Here is a 16,770-nt window from a genome sequence, read left to right as displayed (position 1 = left end):
GTTGTGAATGGGTTTAAATAAGTAGAAATATGAAGAAAACCTGAAACTTGTTTACAGTGAGTCAGAGCGTTTCCAGGAATGCACTGAATGACGGTGAGAATGTGAAAAGGCTAAAGTGTCAAGCACGGGCAAATGAAATACCTTTGCCATGCTTCAGTAGAATTTGAGATGCCTGAAACGCCCTGGCAGCTTTTCTGATCCTTAGCGAGACATGAGTTTACTTTGACAAGTGGAAAAGTCTAAACTCTCTTTCAGGGATGCTTTTCTTTTATTATTGTTTCCATTTGTTGCAGCTATCCTGCTTATTTAGGATCCAGTTTAAAGCATTCTTCTGAGGCAGGGTGGCCTCTTTACAAAAAAGGGGTTTATGCTTCCAGCAAATTGTTGTTTTAGTCCGTCTCATTAAAACTAAAGACGGCGTTTTCAGTGAGATATAGTCAATCACACTGTAACTGGAGACTCTTCATTTAAGGACCGTTTATACATTTCTGACAGCTCTAGGGAAACAGACTGTTTGTACTTAGAGCTGAGGAAAAAATTCTACTTTTATTTATTGCTTTGGCTCGTTGGGATATTTGGTATTTCCATAATGAGTTCTTATCAGGAAAACACAGCACATCATAATGCAACTTTCAAGAGCGTTAATTATTTTATGGAGCTGGTCCAGTTATTATCAAGTGACCTTAATGTAAAAGTGTGATGTAAACGACGACCTTATTGGGTGGGTGAATGGATTTTTGCAACGTGGTGAAATCTGATTTGAAGAGAAGCTGATGTGACTGTGAGACAGCTAATGCCTTTGGCACCAGGCGCTGATTTAATGTGACTGAAGGATGTGCGCTGTAGGGTTTGTGTGTTTAACTATCTGAGAAGATGTATTGGCTTATCGGTCATAGGTCATCATCCAATAAGCATGTCTCTGGCTAATCCTTTCTGAAAATTAGGATGATCTGACTTAATTTGTAGTCACCAGGATCCAAAATGAGTCAGTAAGACTATAAACTCAGCAGGAAATGTTTACTGAGGTACAATTTTTCTACAGACTTTGATAGACAGCTTCACATTTTAGTCTTTTAAGCGATCTACGACTTCATCGCTCTATGACTCCAGCTCGATGAGTCCTTTTTTAGTTTGTTCAACATCCTCTTCTCCTGTGCTTTCAGCATCTTTGCATCTCGGCTGTTGCATAAAATAATGCACCGTGTTCTTATTTGAGTAAAGATGGGAAACCACCAAGGTTTAAGCATTAAACAGCGAGGCAATTTGTTGGTCTGTGTGGATGCATCTGGTAAAGCCGTGGAGATAATGCAGCAGAGTGATGAAAGGGAAAGGGATCGGGTCTAGAGAACGTGACATATCATGAAATGTCCTTCAAGTAAAACAGTTTTGACACCCAGCAAAGAGGTTCTGGCCCTAAAAAAATGTTTTTTATTAAAAAAAGACTTAAGTTTAAAGAAGAGGAAAGCAAAGTTCAGTGAGGTTTTCTTTGGTGTGTTTGTTTGTTTTTTGAACCAGCCGTCCACCGACAGCTTCTTGATGTTGTATGCACAGCTGCACAGCTTGGCTTCTGTACTATGGGTGATGAGCCGAGCAGATAGGAGTAGTAGCAGGATTGCCTTCCACTGAAGCACAGACAGAACTGACAGCCCCAAGTCGCAGATGAATTTTGGATGATTGATCTACATTAAAAAACAGTCCTTGATTTCTCTAATATCTTGTAAAGATTTGGAGGTTGTTTCCCTTTTGTCACATGAAAAATTTAAAATTCAATTTACTTTGTTAAGCACCTTTCTGTCTGCTTAAAACAAAATCAAAACCACTGCCAAGCCTACCAACCATATATTTGTACACCTAATATATCACCAATATTCTTCAGTGAGCTCTACAGTCTGCGCCCTGAGACCAGCGGTAGTAAATTTACATTTTTTGGCCTTTTATTTTCTTCTGTCTTGTACTTTCACATTTTACTGGATAATATATTTTAGATTACCTGGTTTATAGGCTCAGGGCTCCACCGCAATACGATGCATTCATTTTAGATTCTATGTTAGTGACTAAGATCTTATTCACAAGGCTCAAGCCTTTCATCGCCAACCCAGAAGAAACATTTCTTCATTTTCCAGCAAAAGACATAAGAAACAGACAGAAAATGTCTGTAAATTTGCACCAGGAGAACTTCAGTGCTACCAATATGAGTTGCCGTTACAACCCAAATTCCAAAAAGATGGGATGTTGTATGAAGGTAAATATAGTGTAATGAGGACTTTCATTGCATTATTATTATTTACATTTTATTCAGGGTCTCAACATTTTCAGAACCGGGGCTGTAAATCACCAAATATCAGTATCGATCAACTGCAGCCATTTTTCTCTAACCTTAACGATGTGCACTTCCTCAATTTGGTCCTGTCACCGGAGATCAGATTTTATTTTAGCTTCTCCTTTTTACTTTCAGCCATCTTCGCAACCCACAGCCAGAACATCATCTGCCAACTTTTTCCTCTTTGGAGTGAAAATATGCATATTAAAAAAAAGTTGAATATTTCAGCTGTTTGTGCCCTGAAAAGATACGCTTGGCCCAATTAAAGCGGGCATTGCTACAATCTGTGTGGGTTTGAAAAACATACGTTACAAGAAAAAGTAGATGATAGTACTAATTTTTATTATTCCAGACCTTTCAGTCCCACAAACAAAAATAACCACGATTCTTTTCAAACAAGGCTGGACGTCCTCGTGAGAGCAGTTTTGGCGTTGCACTGCGCGCTCATGAGTCCAAATAACGCAGAACTAGAAACACATCCAACACTACAAAATGATACCATGGGAGTGCTGGGCTGTAGATCAGACGGCCCGATGATTCACCCGCCGATTTCTACGCCACCGCACTTTGATAGGCCGTTAACGAGGACAGCATTCAGCACTGCAGCCTCTCAGCGGAGGTGTAATAACTTACTGCAGGCTTTTAATGAATAAATCCAATCTCTCACTGCCCATCTCGCTCTGCCAGCCGCTGGTCCTCTGAAGCTGAGTGTTGAGTTTGGCGTAGAAGTGCCCCAGTATTAATTAACTGGTGCTTTTCGCTCTGCCCAGGAAAAAATAAAGAAGAAAATATAAACACAGTGCAGGGCAATATAACCCTGGCCAAGACTGCTGCTAAACAGGATAGAGATGGAGACGAGAAAGAAAGTGAAAAATGCATCTCCCACTTCAGACTGTTTGTTTAACAGGGCCCAAAGAGGCAGAGAAAACAAACTGTGGATAAAACTTTTGAATACACTTAGATGTATTCTCGTGGACCTTGACGACCTCAAATAGTTAAAAAGAAGGAACAAACTGCAGGTAAAAAATTAAAATGAAGCTTGAATGTCTTAGAAAAATGAGAAATCAGCGTTCAATCCTCCTCCAAGGCTGAGATAGGGGTGGGGGTGTGACACAGACTGTATATAAAAACTGAATGTTAAAATTTAAGCCAATGTGGAAGTGCCGTAAACCTGATTGTTTCTAATTGCCAATAGGGAGCAATTATGTTGTAAACATCTGTAGAAAACCAAATCTAGTTTGAACAAACGCTTTTCTGATGAGTTCATGTCTCTGTTGTTAAGTCTTATTAAAACCAACATGATGTTCATTTTGTAAATTATTGTCCTCATTAGCATAAAGAAAGGAGAATCAGGATATAATTGTGTCCAAACTAAAACCCTCAACTTCAGGTTTCAAAGCTAACTAATGAGTGACAACATGTAGCTATGGGGTGTGTTAGAGTATTGAAAGAAATATCTAAGGTTTTCTTTTTTAATTACATTTTTCCCAAGAAATGTAAGCCTGAATCAGTAGATATTGTAAACTTTACCTTATTTGCATAAATGTTACCTTACTGAAGGAGAAAGCAACAGTCAGCTTCTGTGTGAGCAGGAAATGAGTTTTCAGTATTAAAGGATATACAAAAATCAAGAAGCTAATTCAAACACGCAACACTACAGATGAAAACACTGTGATACAGACTCAACAATATTTAGTGTAGTACTGATCAGCTGATCTCAGTATGAGTCCACACCCATCATGGTTCAGCTGATACACTTCTATAGTTCAAGCAGGGACTGCTATGTAAACTGTGCATTTGCAAGCTGCTTTGCAACCCACTTTCACTCCAGCCTGTCTGATCTTCTTTTCACTATAAAGGTTCTACCTTGGTATTAAATGCTGTGATGTTACATGAATCTAGAGATTAACTCTGCAGACGTATCCTGAATAGTTTTTTTTCTCTGGTCAGCTGGTAATATCTCAAAATATCTTTCTGTAAACTGTTAAATTCTAAATTCCAAATATTTCTTCTCTCCAAAAGTGAATATTTGTGTATTTAATTATTTGTTTATCTTGACTGTTTAAAGGAAATCTGATCAATTTGAACCCTCTCAACAACTCACCAGCCCAGTGCAGTCTGTCCAGAACAACTTGGGAGTCAGCCTCAAGTGTCTCCAATTCAAATTTTTCTCATTTGTAATTAGCTCTCTGTCTTCAGCACAGTAGTGCGGTGGTTAGCACTGTTGCCTCACAACAAGAAGGTCGTGGGTTCAAATTCACCATCTGGCTGGTGTCATTCTTTATGGAGATTCTCTCATTGATGTCAGTGTCTCAGGGATTAGCAAGCCTTTTCCAATTTAATTTTTTAAAAGAGTCTGAATTTTAAATTTGCTTTGTGCTCGTAAAATTCATGGTTTAATAAGGCAAAAATACTGTTACCGAGTTCACCACCAAAAGCTTCTGACTTCCCACCAATCTCGCACCGATTCTTCCCTGAGATACCCTGCTGAGTAGAAAACAAAGAAACAAACAGGAGTGACAACATCCTCCAGCCCGCCACCCTCCCCCACCCCCACCCCTCAGTGGAGGCACTAAATGAAAACATCAAAGCATTGTGTTTCCAGGTTTGTGCAAGTAAATAAATAGAAACAGCATCAGGGAGATGATGCGTTACGTTATTATATTAGGATAAAGTGAGTCACACACTCTAATGAGCAAATAAATAATGATATAGAGACATAAACTGCAGTATATCACCAGATAATAAATAATACACAGACAGGGAAAAGGATGGAGGGTGGCTGCAAGAGGAAAGAAAAAGAGCAAGAAAATAGATTCGGTGCTCAGTCTGTCCCAACAGGCTGACAGATGGATGGATGGAGCGAGAAGTGGGGAAATGGAAAGAGCTGTAGCAGAGGTTTAGTCTGTATTTTTAAACTACCGCAGGGATAAGAGGAGATGGAGAGGAATGTAAAGACGGAGGCAGGAGGAGACCGACAGAGGCACGAAGAAGAAGCATTTCATCAGTGATGCAGACTGAAAGCGATGGACAATGTCAGAGTCAAAGAGAGAGACACAGAAAGACAAAGAGAGATAGTGTTTTTCTTCCTGCCGCTCAGGGACTATTGTTCGGGAGGTGGAGTGATAACTGGAGCCCCCTCCTTGTGACGGCGGAGGGATACGGGAGGGAGAGATGCAGGTTGCATGTTAATTAAGCTGAATACTAATTGGAGAGACAGAAAGGAGGAGAAGAAGAGACCACCATTTCAGCTTCAACCCTCCTCCCCGTCTTCTTCCCTGTGGGGGACCAGACTCTGATGAGCGCTAATCAAACAGTGATTGGCTCGATTCTTAACTAAGCTGCACAAACTCCATGACTTCGGATCTCTCAGTCTGTCTGTCTGGATTCTAGACATTAAGTCAATTACAAGTACTGTAAATAATTATGCTCAGCAAGTGATTTGCATTTCAATGAACACACAAAATAATCACATGTAATAACAACTAAGTAGCTCCTTCATCTTATTGGCCATAAAATCTAACTATTAAAATTTCTTTTAACACAAACACTGTTCCGATCTGGGATGCTCATACTGAGCGTGGTTAAAGTTTCAAATGATAACCTTATCATTTGATATCAGTGCATGTTCAGCTAATTCCTGCGAGCCAAAAGCATCACACTGCTCTTTTAATCTACTCTTTCTTGTGTTGGATGTCATTATATCCCATCCATCCATCCATCCATCCATCCATCCATTTGTCCATTTATCCAAAGTCTGGTCACAGTCGCAGCAAGCTAAGTAGGGTGTTCCAAACATCTTTTTCCCCAGAAACACTTTCCAGTTCCTCCTGGCAGATCCCAAGTCATTCCCATGCCAAATGAGATCTGAAATCTCTCCAGTAAGTTCTGGTTCTGCACCAGGGACTCATCCCATAAGTTATGCCCGGAAAACTTCCAAAGGGAGATGGCCATGAGGCATTATCCCTTCAGATAGCAAAGCTCCTCATCCCAAGTCTTATAGCCCTTTTCCACTAGTACCTACTTGGCTCGACTCAACTTGGTTTTGGTCGTTTCCATTATGATCGAGTACCCCCTAATGTGCTGTCATTGTAGCAACACGATCATGAAAGTCCTGTGATCGTTCGGATGGGAACTGAACACCACAACAATGGGGCGATATACCTGCTGCTCAGTGTGGCTTTTTGTCAGACTTGAGGACTACGGTGTTGTTTTTGTGTAGTCATTTCCCTTGTTGCCAGGTTCGAAAATGGCGGTTTCGATTTTCATGAAAGAGGCACTCATGACTCATCAAGTGGCACCACTGACTAACCTGCTGACATCACATTTTGGATCAGATTGCTTGGAACCCTGGCAGAGTTGGTATTAGAAAGTATCTGATACCAGGTACGGCCACCTAATTGAAAACCCTAAAAATTGAGTGCAGCCATGTTGAGCCGACCCGAGTAGTTACTAGTGGAAAAGGGCTATAAGAAAACCCCCTAATAAGATTTAAATTCCAGTTTAAGGTCATGTTTTCATACACCCTAGATCGTTTTCAGTTCAGCTGCTATTTTTGGATAGCTTAACTGAAAACGACCACATGCAAATAGCACTCTGTGATTTCACCACAGACCTCAAACTTGTACAGACGAGAAACATCAACTTCCGTTTCAAACTGATCCGAATTTCATGTGGAAGATCGTCAAGTGATGAGCTTCATTGAGCTACAGCCGAGCAGTTTGTAGTGGGAGAATCCACAGTTTCCAAGCCTGGAGGCAATGTGTCAGGTGATAAGTGAGACCAGGATAATACTCATCATTTTTTCAGCATTCAAGGGATCCTACACAGTTAATTCGCCCCTCAGGATGAGGCTGTCAAAGCAAAGTTTTACTGTAACATCCTGAGGTGTCTATAGGGGGACATTCAGAGGAAATGATCTGAACTGTGGCATCGCAATCTTTGCTTGACAGGTTTGCTCTCCTGCAATGTTCTTCAGATACCAAAAATAAAAATCAAGTAATACGATCATTGTTTGGAAGCACTGGAGGAGACGCAGTGTCCATCACAGGGGCACTGTTTTGATACAAGTTTATTAGCACTGTTATTCTTTAACCTTATCTAAGCTGCTTTTGCTGACTAAGCAATTACACATATAGGACTCTGAACCTTCTTGCCTGCCATCTATTCTAATAACCTCCTGACAAATCTAACTTGATACATAATTCCTCATTCTCTCAAAAATTCCCCTCCAAAATCTCACGAAGCAGTAATTAATCACGTTAATTTACCAGCACTTAAATGAGAAAGTGCACATTTTATTGCTAAATACATGTGATACTGTGGAGTCAACTTCAGTGACTGTGACTGGCTCAGGTTTAAGGATTGCTGTTGACAGTGCTCACACAGCTGCAGAGGAGAAGTCAGGGGATGCTTGCCGAGAGCTTAGAGCAAATCAGCAGAAAAATATGAAGCAGCAGCGACACAAACACAGGCGAGGCAGAGCTGGGTGATTCTGACAGCCTCGACAGACACTTAAACTGCACTCAGTGCAGTGTGGATGTCACATTTGGATGCAGCAGTGCAGCTCGAGCATCTTTTTTCATTTCGTTTCACAGCAAAAGCAGATGCAGGTTCAGACTGCGAGGGAGAAAATGAACAGAGAGTCAATGCAGAGTACGTGTGAATGAGGGAAAGACATTCATTTTTAATTTCTCCATTAAGATGTTGTTATTTTCTGCAGTGCAGAGGATAAAGAGAGGGCGCACAATGCGGAGAACATTTTCTTTTTCCCTGACTCATAACAAACAAACCCTGAAGTCCCTCAGATAGAGATGCTTGAATTCAGGGGCGTTTAGTTCAAGCACTACTCAGCCATTGCTCACTCTCTTTTAAAAAGTGGTTGCTTGTTTGTGCGAAGCCTCTGTGAAGCAGTAAAATTGAGTCAGGGCGTTTATTTCAATAAGTGTTAGAAACAGACTTTGAGGGATCCTGAATGCCACACAGGTTCTCTAATAGCAGCACAAACGCCCACGTTCATGACAGCGAGACACAAACTGACGACCTATTGAGTGTTTTGGCTTCTTCCCAAGAAGAGACTTGCTGACTAAAAATAGAAACGCTGTCACGTTTCAGCCCGAGCGAGGCTTCAGGGGGCACGAGAGTGAAGAGGAAAACCTCCATTGCTGCACTTTGGACTTTGTTTCTACATATTTCATCTACTTCATCCTACATCTTGTACCCTTTTATCCTTGTCCTTGTGCAACTATTATTTAACCATCAGTTTGTTTTACTGTCTGCTTGACTTGTTCTATTACTTTATTGCTGCTCATTTCTTTATTGCAAGCAATGCAGCACTGAAGAAGTAGATTTTTCACATCCACGTGGGCCTGCAATAAGATATCAAGAAATTCATGAAAGATTAAACTAGAAGTGACATTAGCTCTTTTAGATATGGTTTAGATATGTTGATGCAGCAGTATCGTATTGCTTACTCCTCCATTGTTCAAGCGCTCATCATCATCATCATCAGGTCTCTTGCAGTGTATGTGTAGACTTGATGTCAGACGTGTTTCCACTGTAGGTGATCCTGATGAGGATTGCAAGATCCACACCAAGGATCTATAAGTCATCAGTGCTAACGTTGGCCCAGCGGGTGCATCGTGGTTGCTTCTGTTCATTGACTTCACGCTAATGACTTCATGCCTTCGTTTGCGCTGAGTACTTGAGAGCTGAATCCATCCAATCAGTCTCTGGAGATTTGTGGAATTTGGCATTTCAAACCGATTCCTCTTCCAATCTGACTCATTGTATCACTGTATGTAGCTGATTGACTGTCTTATAATGTAATGAGTCACTATATTGTGATACAGTCGCATCATCACTGTATCGTGATGAGTATCTGAGATTCTTGCTTCTGCTATTTAAAGTTACAAATGACCAAACCAGCTCATCACGGCTGTTTCTTGACTCCGAGGACCGCTGCCTGCACATTACAGACATATACTGATTTACAGGAAAGCCAGTTTAAAATGTCTGTTTATGTTTTTAGGTCAAACAAAACCCTTTCTTTGTACACAGTATGCGTCAACCTCCCTGTGTTGACCTCATCATCTCAGCTGTCTTATTAGTCAGACCAGCTGTCAGAGACCCTCTGACTTTTTATTTTGAAATTTGGCTTGAACGCCACATTCTTGTCTTTGCGCACGGCTCGCTTTAATCAGTGCTCCTCAGCTGCACACCAGGGGCCAGATGTATAAATGATGCATACACACAAAAATCATGCAAATGCCATTTATATAACGCATAAACCGGTATTTATAAAAGAATGATGAGCAGCGAGGATGCACCCTGCAGGTAAAATAAGACAAAACCTGATAGAAAAATAATGTCTTGTGGTATTGTTTTACAGCTTACACAGATATCTTTAAAAATTTCATCCCAAAAGGTTCATTTATGAGCTTAATTTTTGTATGATGAATGTCTCAGTCAAGTTCAGTCAATTTTATTTATGCGGCATTTAAAAAAGAAATGAAACGTGAACTCAAAGTGCTTTTCAGTTGTTTCAGTAAAATCATAGCAAAAGTCTCTGAGCCGTTTTTCCATTTAGAGAGGGCGTCACATCCAGCTTGTAGCTGCTTTATTTACCACAGACTGTATTAAAGAAGATAAAAATAGCCTCTGTGATATTGCACATTTGAAAAGTCCCTTTGGCACTGCTATTTTGGTGTTTTGAAGCCAGATGTGACAAACTAGAGGTGGATCTGACTGAGAAAACAAGGAACACTTCACGCTAATGCAACAGCTACACTCAAAAAACAGATTCAGGTCCTCCTTTCAAAGAACACATGCAAATTATGTTAGTTGTTCACAAATGCAATTAAAAAATACCAAATTAATTTGATTTTCTTTGTGTAAACCTAAAATTATTCAAAACCAGCAGAGGCTGATTCTGAACACAAAATAAATGAGTTTGTTGGGGCACTGGGGGTAGGAGGAGTACATTTTTGCACTTAAGTATTTGTAAACTCAAAGAAATCAATTCAAGCCCCTCTTTAAGCTTAAACATTATTTTTAATCTCATTCAACGCAAATGTAGCACTCCAGCGTTACTGCAATTATTATTCGTGTGGTGAGCCTAAATTATTTTCTCTCAAAGCAGTCTTTGTCACAAGAACACAAAGTTACTGAGTTACACAACGGTCCGCCTTCTTTGAAAATTTTGCGCTCTTTCAGGATCACCTAAATGAATGCAGCTGCTCTTGGCCTCTCTGTACTTTTTGGATAAAACTACACCTTCAGGTAAGGTAACATATTATTTTTCCATATATCCAATTGTGTATTTCTTTATCAGCTAAATCTATAATGCTATTTATCATAGAAGCTTGTAACAGTTGTTTTTTGAACTTTTGGTGGTGCTACCATTCTCTTCTCTGCTTGAATACTATTTTTTTTGACAATATAGCCAGGTCTTTTCAAAAGTGCCTTGTTTTAGAGGAGAAATTGTGTAGCTGCCAACTTTTAAGTCGGAGCGTGTGCTAGCTTATTAGCAGCTAGCCATTGTGCTCAATGAAAGATGATGTCCTATAGCTAACTTCTTTCTTACTGTTTTCTTTTTATAATCTAAAAGTATGGTATTCTGTGTTTATTATTATATGCCATTTTCTAGTAGAAAGTATCGTTTTGAGGTGTCTTTAAAAGCACTACATAGTTTACTGAGGGTGCTACCAAAAGCGAACCATGTGGCCGGAAGAGTAACTGCAGGCAGCACAATGCGCACTCCCATGACGTTCAAACCTATTTATTATTATAAAAGATTTCGGCTACGTCCACACTTACACAGGTATTTTTGAAAACGGAGATTTTCCGTTTTCGTTTTAAAAAATTATCCCGTCCACAGGTAAACGCAAAAATGAAGGAAAACGCTGCTAGGAACATGCCAAAGCAACAGGTGGCGATATATTCCTAAACTCAGCTAAAAACAGTTTAGGTCTTGACAAACTTCACTGATGGTTCAAATGTTTAGCAACTTTCAGTGTGTTGATTCAGCAGTCTGTATTTAAACTTCTAGTTTATTATATTTATGTATGTTTTATTTCCAGGTGAATGCAGAGTTCCTGCAGATCACTACAAAACCCCTGCAGGCGAAGTTCTTGGCTCAGCTGGACAATTTAACAGACAAGCTGATGCAAATTTTTCAGGGGAGCAAAGGAGCAAAGGGCCAAAAGATCAAGGATATCATGGCGATCAGTAGTTTGGTTGGTACTAATGATAAACCCATCAATTAAATGCAATCAATCAATTCCATTTTTTTCACCCTTTTTTTCCACCCTTGCATTAGTATGATGACATCGACATAAAGAGGGAGCATACTCTTAAAAGCCTGGTGATCTACTTTAATGAAGATCCAGACCTACTGTTCAAGGAGTATCTGGTACGCTTATCACACCTTCTTTTCTAGATTCAATTTGAGTTAGGTTCATCGCACACAAAATCCTTATATATTCAAAAGAGACAATATAATTGTGAAATAGTATTATTCTTAATAGTCATTGTTGAAACTTGCACTGGAGAGCACTTTTTAAGGGGACAGTTTCAGCAAAAATTCAATTCATTCTTTTGGTGCTGCCATGTAGGTATCTACTGCCTCTATAAACACAGTAAATGTGGACAAAACATTCATCCATTTTCTGTCAGTGTTTCAATTCAGTTTATTTATATAGCGGTATATCACAACAACAGTCATCTCAAGGCACTTCAGAAAGTAAACACTCCAATGGAGTTCAGTTTATTATGCCAATTAGTAAAAAGTCTTCATTATAAGGAACACAGCAGATTGCATCAAGACACTAACTAGTGTCACTGCCATTACAGCAATCTCCTGGTTTCAGGAATAATGTGCATAAAACAAGCTGTTTCAAAAGGTTCCCAATTGTGATGAAATAAGGGAAATTGACCCAGCCCACACACACATACACACACTGATAGACACTGGAGGAGCTCCTGCTCTATATCAAGCCCCTCCCAAAGGGAGGTACATAATACCTGAACCCAAACTATTGATAGGAAACAGATTGACGGGTTTTATTTATGTTTGGAGTGTTTATAGAGGCGGTAGAGACCTATGTTTCAGCACAAAAGGATACAAAAGCTGAGTTTTGCATAATATGTCCCCTTCCAAGTGACAGAGCCCTTAAACCTGAAACAACCTGTTTTTCAGACCACCTCCACTGAGGATGAATGGTTGAGGTCCACTGCAGCAACTGTCATGGGTATTTACACCATCAGAAGAGAAGGGATTCAGGAGCCAGAGGATGTTGGAGTTGTCATTGAAGGTACTACAGTTATGAACAACCTCGGTAGTGTCATCATGGCATTCATCGTCCTCTTTGGACTGATTTATGCACTTGATCTGAGCTATCCAAATGACCACAAGTACACTTTTGAGTTCTGTCAGAAGATTTTGATGAATCTGGATGGACAAAGGCTCAGTACAAAGATGCAGCAAATGAAAATGAAGATGTTTGCTTAGGCAAACAAGACCCAGCACAAAAGTTGATTTTGGCCTTTTTATATCTTTTGTTCAAACTGTGACCTTTTTTTTTCCTTTTTTTTGGCCAAATGGAAGTTGTCTATTTTTGTCTGCTGTTATGTTGTGAGTGATGTGACCTTTAATCTGTACTACTATAGATGGATGAAAGGACTGGGGATTTAGCTCAGAAAAAGTTTCATGGTTGTAACCACCATTTTCTTTTTGATTGCTTTTGGGATTTGCAAAGGTAATAGAAAAATGTTGACAAGTTTTGTGTCTTCCAGTGTTTTAAAGTTGGTCTTCCCGTTCTTATAAGCTTGTAAATGTTTACATGTAATTGGTTTTGGAGAAGTAAAGTTGAAAGATTTTTTTTTAATTAAAATACCTCCCCCTTGGTAACAGAAAAATGTTCGTCATGAAAAAACACACACACACACACACACACACACACACACACACACACACACACACATATATGTATGTATGTATGTATGTATGTATGTATTGTTGGGTTGTTTCAAATCTTCAGTGACTGCCATACTATGGTGTGAATTGCAATGTTTAGTAGGTTATCATTGTGAATTTGCAAGTGTCACTATAAATATATACAATGATTCTGAAGTGAAATCTGATTTTACAGATTCCAGTTTGTTTTCAGTATTGCCTAGTAGTACAGAGGTGTGTGCTATTCAGATTTGACATTCATTACAAATGTACGTCAGCACATTTTTGTGAGCACTTTGATTTTTGTTAAGGTTGATTTGACCATGTGACATGTATGTTTATTTACAAAATATTCTGTTTCTGCTTTTAATTCAAGTGAATAAACCTGAGTTGTAAAAACAAATTCATTTTGTCATTATTTTAATAATTAAATTAGTTTTCTGGTAATGAAAATTATGATTTAGTTGAACTCAAAATAATGATTTCAATGCAATGAAAATCTAGCTCAAGTGAATGACATTGTATTGAGTTGGACCAACCAAAACCTTTCACATCATTTTAATGTACTTTTTTTCATTTTAGCAGTATTTACGAAATTGTGTTCTACTGACTCAATTTAATTGAATTGTCATGATGTATGTAGATTAGGTTGGACCAAAATAGATGTATTACGTGGAAAACCTGCCATCAGTCCAATTGAGTTCATCCAATGACTTATTTTTTTGAGTGTACCTGTCAGTCATGTGGTACAGCACACCCTGCTTTATTCTCCATTTTGACTATAATGGGGTCCCTAATTTATAAATAAACATCGTGCTGTGTTAAATAAAACTTATTTAACTAAAACTAGTGACTGAGGACATAAACTTATTCATTAATCATAGTCTTAGTCATTAATCAGGGAAAGCCAAAGAGTCATTTTCCTATAGCCTTTATGCCACCAGGCTAATATCTGCATCCACAGGAAACGCCCCCTGTTGGCCACTCAAAAAAGTGCAGGTGTAAGACTAGTGTTTTTACGTAATGTTCCTTGTTGACGGCTGTGATTTGAAAACTGTGAAGCTTACACACATCTTGTTGGCGTCTTTGAGATGGTGTCAATTAGTTTGTTCAGTAAGTTCAGTAAATTTAAATATAATTAAGCCAGAAGTCAGTTATGTGAAAATACCTCCTGCTGCCAGTAATGGATTGGTCCTGCTGTGCGTTTTGTATTGTGAATGTAAAATTGCCAGTTGTCCAGCCAGTGACAGTTTAGTCAGGTGGGAGCATATCAAACACTGGACCAGTTCTTTACATTTTAGTCATTTTTTTCTTTAATTTGAGTCTCATCTGCTGAGCCTATTTCAGAATATGCTTCATAAATGTATTATTGAGCATGATTCTGATGTTACATTTTGATAATTATGATAAAATAACTGTGTTCTGCTGTTGAAGAGAGTCGTCAGTGTTGCAAATTGGTTAAATTGCATGTCTTCTTGGCCCTTTTTCTCACTAACACGACTAATGAGTGGTGATGTGCCCTCAAACCATGTTGTTTTGGGCTGTTTGTGTACATTTGTGATGAGAATTTAAATGAGGCTTATACATGTTGTCCTGCAGTTCTACAAATATTGACTTTTATGCAGCGGAGCCATGTGTATATGTAGCTTTATAACTCTGATGATTTAAAAATCTGCTTTACTGGTGAGAGCTTTATGCAGCTGCACCCCTGGGCTTTACACAGCTTCCAAAAACCCACACCTGGCCTCTAAATGAACTTTTAGTGACTGAACAGAATCAAGAGAGGATTTTATTTACAGCTATATCCAAACCTTTATAGTCTCTTATAGTCTCAGAAGATACAGAGGCATACCGAGGAATGCACTCAGCAAGCAGTTTCTCACATATTTGCAGTGGTTTGTTTCCAGTCCTCGGGGAGACTTGAAACTCGTCACTGACATAAAAAAATCATCGGGATAGTGTTTACATATCAGAAGCAGTGGGATTATTTTCGTCTATAACTTCAGTTTTTATTTTTCTGTTTTTTTAACCAGAGGAATTGGCCCCTGCTGACCACTGTTTTTCCATCTTTTAACTCTTATTGCTAAACCAGCTCTTATATACACCTTATTTCAGTGGGCTTGAGTCCAAGTGACTGTGGAGAAACGTCGGTATCGTCATTTGTAACAGCTGATAAATGAAAAATCCATCCATCCATCATCCAGCTCATGGTTGTGTGAGGGTCGTGGAGTCTATCCCAGCTGTCACAGATAGCTATGTTGACTCCCCAAAGGACTTTTCTGAGTCTCTGTGAAATCTGCATGTAACATGCATCTTACGCATCACTCCAGTGCTCAGCTTAGCTGCCCAGCTTGTAGAACACACAGTCCACTTCCATGCCGAGTTGAACCCGAGAAGTGGGAGCGAGCTTTGCACAGTTTTTCTGGTAGTTGACCTTTTGTCTGCTCATATTTCCTGCATACATTACACATTGCCTGTACAGCAATGTAGCCAATTTGGGCAGGCATGTGGATGTTTGTATTTTGCTGACTGATGTCCATACTCAGTTGCTCGCATACAGCATTCTCCAGTCCGTCTCACCCCTGGGAGTTGGTGCTCACAGACCCAGGTCAGTCCCATTGCTTCACAGAGAGTCCAGAGTTATGTCACAGCTATGTCTGTCAACCTGGCCTACCTTCAGTAGAGCAGTTGCAGAAAGGGAGGACGCTCTCGGCAAAACAAGAAAAGGAAGAACCATTGGAGACTTTCAGCGACACAGTGGTAGCAGGGATGTTTGATCGTTTCCACAAGGCTCTGCTGGCCACTAGAAGGTTCCTCACTTTTATGTGTAAATAAAAATAAAAAGTAAAAAAAGGAGAAGAGAAACACCCTTCAGCCATTTTAGATGTGTTAACATTGCATAGTTTGTCCACCAGAGGGCACTCTGTAACGTCCTTCAGGTTTTAGATCTCACCTTGGGTCTACACACCTGAATCAAATGATTAGTTCATTACCAGGCCTCTGGAGAACTTCAAGACATGATGAGGAGGTAATTTAGCCATTCAAATCAGCTGTGATGGATCAAGGACACATGTAAAACCTGCAGGACACCGGCCCTCGAGGCCTGGGTTTGGACACCAATGCATTAAAGTTTTAGGGAAATCTGTTTCATGTGTCTGAAAGAAACAAAAAAAAGAATCAGTCTTAAAAACCCCTGTATTGGTCATGCTCTTATGTCTTTTTTCCATTGCTCACTGTGAAATCAGCTGCATCTGAGCCAAATCTGAGCGTTTGCTCTCCTAAGAAGTCATTTAGAGACTCTGAGACCATGTCTAGAGAGCTTTCTCTCACAGGACTTCTGCTGATTGGAGTCTGAGTGCTCCTTGATGTATTGATCTTCCGTTGATGTGCTCACTTTTATTGCTTTGAATCCAACTGCACAGTGTGAACACAAGAAGATAGAAAGAAGATAAACGTGTTCATAGTCATCTGAATGTCAAGATGAGAAGACCGGTTT

The 16,770-nt window shown here is 39.6% G+C and overlaps 2 protein-coding genes and 1 long non-coding RNA gene across 4 annotated transcripts in view; 2 read left to right on the top strand and 1 right to left on the bottom strand.

Annotated features, from left to right (window-relative positions):
- Positions 1–16,770, bottom strand: part of LOC146697518 (uncharacterized) — a 70,894-nt gene that overhangs the window by 31,228 nt on the left and 22,896 nt on the right. The gene's annotated exons all lie outside the window — the stretch shown is intronic.
- znf608 (zinc finger protein 608) overlaps positions 1–16,770 on the top strand; it is a 70,852-nt gene that overhangs the window by 32,629 nt on the left and 21,453 nt on the right. The gene's annotated exons all lie outside the window — the stretch shown is intronic.
- On the top strand, positions 10,017–13,673 carry LOC146697520 (uncharacterized). Its single transcript, XM_085476296.1, has 3 exons — positions 10,017–11,556; positions 11,640–11,732; positions 12,519–13,673. The coding sequence occupies exons 1-3, from the start codon at positions 11,386–11,388 to the stop codon at positions 12,828–12,830; spliced, it is 576 nt and encodes a 191-aa protein (XP_085332422.1). The 5' UTR covers positions 10,017–11,385; the 3' UTR covers positions 12,831–13,673.

Source organism: Copadichromis virginalis, linkage group LG12, assembly GCF_057382275.1.
Source record: "Copadichromis virginalis isolate Kocher_CV1m ecotype Utaka linkage group LG12, C_Virginalis_male_GT1.1, whole genome shotgun sequence".
In the NCBI taxonomy this organism is placed as follows: domain Eukaryota; kingdom Metazoa; phylum Chordata; class Actinopteri; order Cichliformes; family Cichlidae; genus Copadichromis; species Copadichromis virginalis.
Note: the sequence above shows the minus strand (reverse complement) of the source record. Positions and strands in the feature narration are given on the sequence as shown.

Excerpts from the sequence above, each read along its gene's own strand:
- LOC146697520 (XM_085476296.1), top strand. The coding sequence starts at position 11,386 with ATGTTTTATTTCCAGGTGAATGCAGAGTTCCTGCAGATCACTACAAAA. Across the intron at positions 11,557-11,639 it reads TCATGGCGATCAGTAGTTTG|TATGATGACATCGACATAAA; the intron begins GTTGGTACTAAT and ends CCCTTGCATTAG. Across the intron at positions 11,733-12,518 it reads TACTGTTCAAGGAGTATCTG|ACCACCTCCACTGAGGATGA; the intron begins GTACGCTTATCA and ends CCTGTTTTTCAG.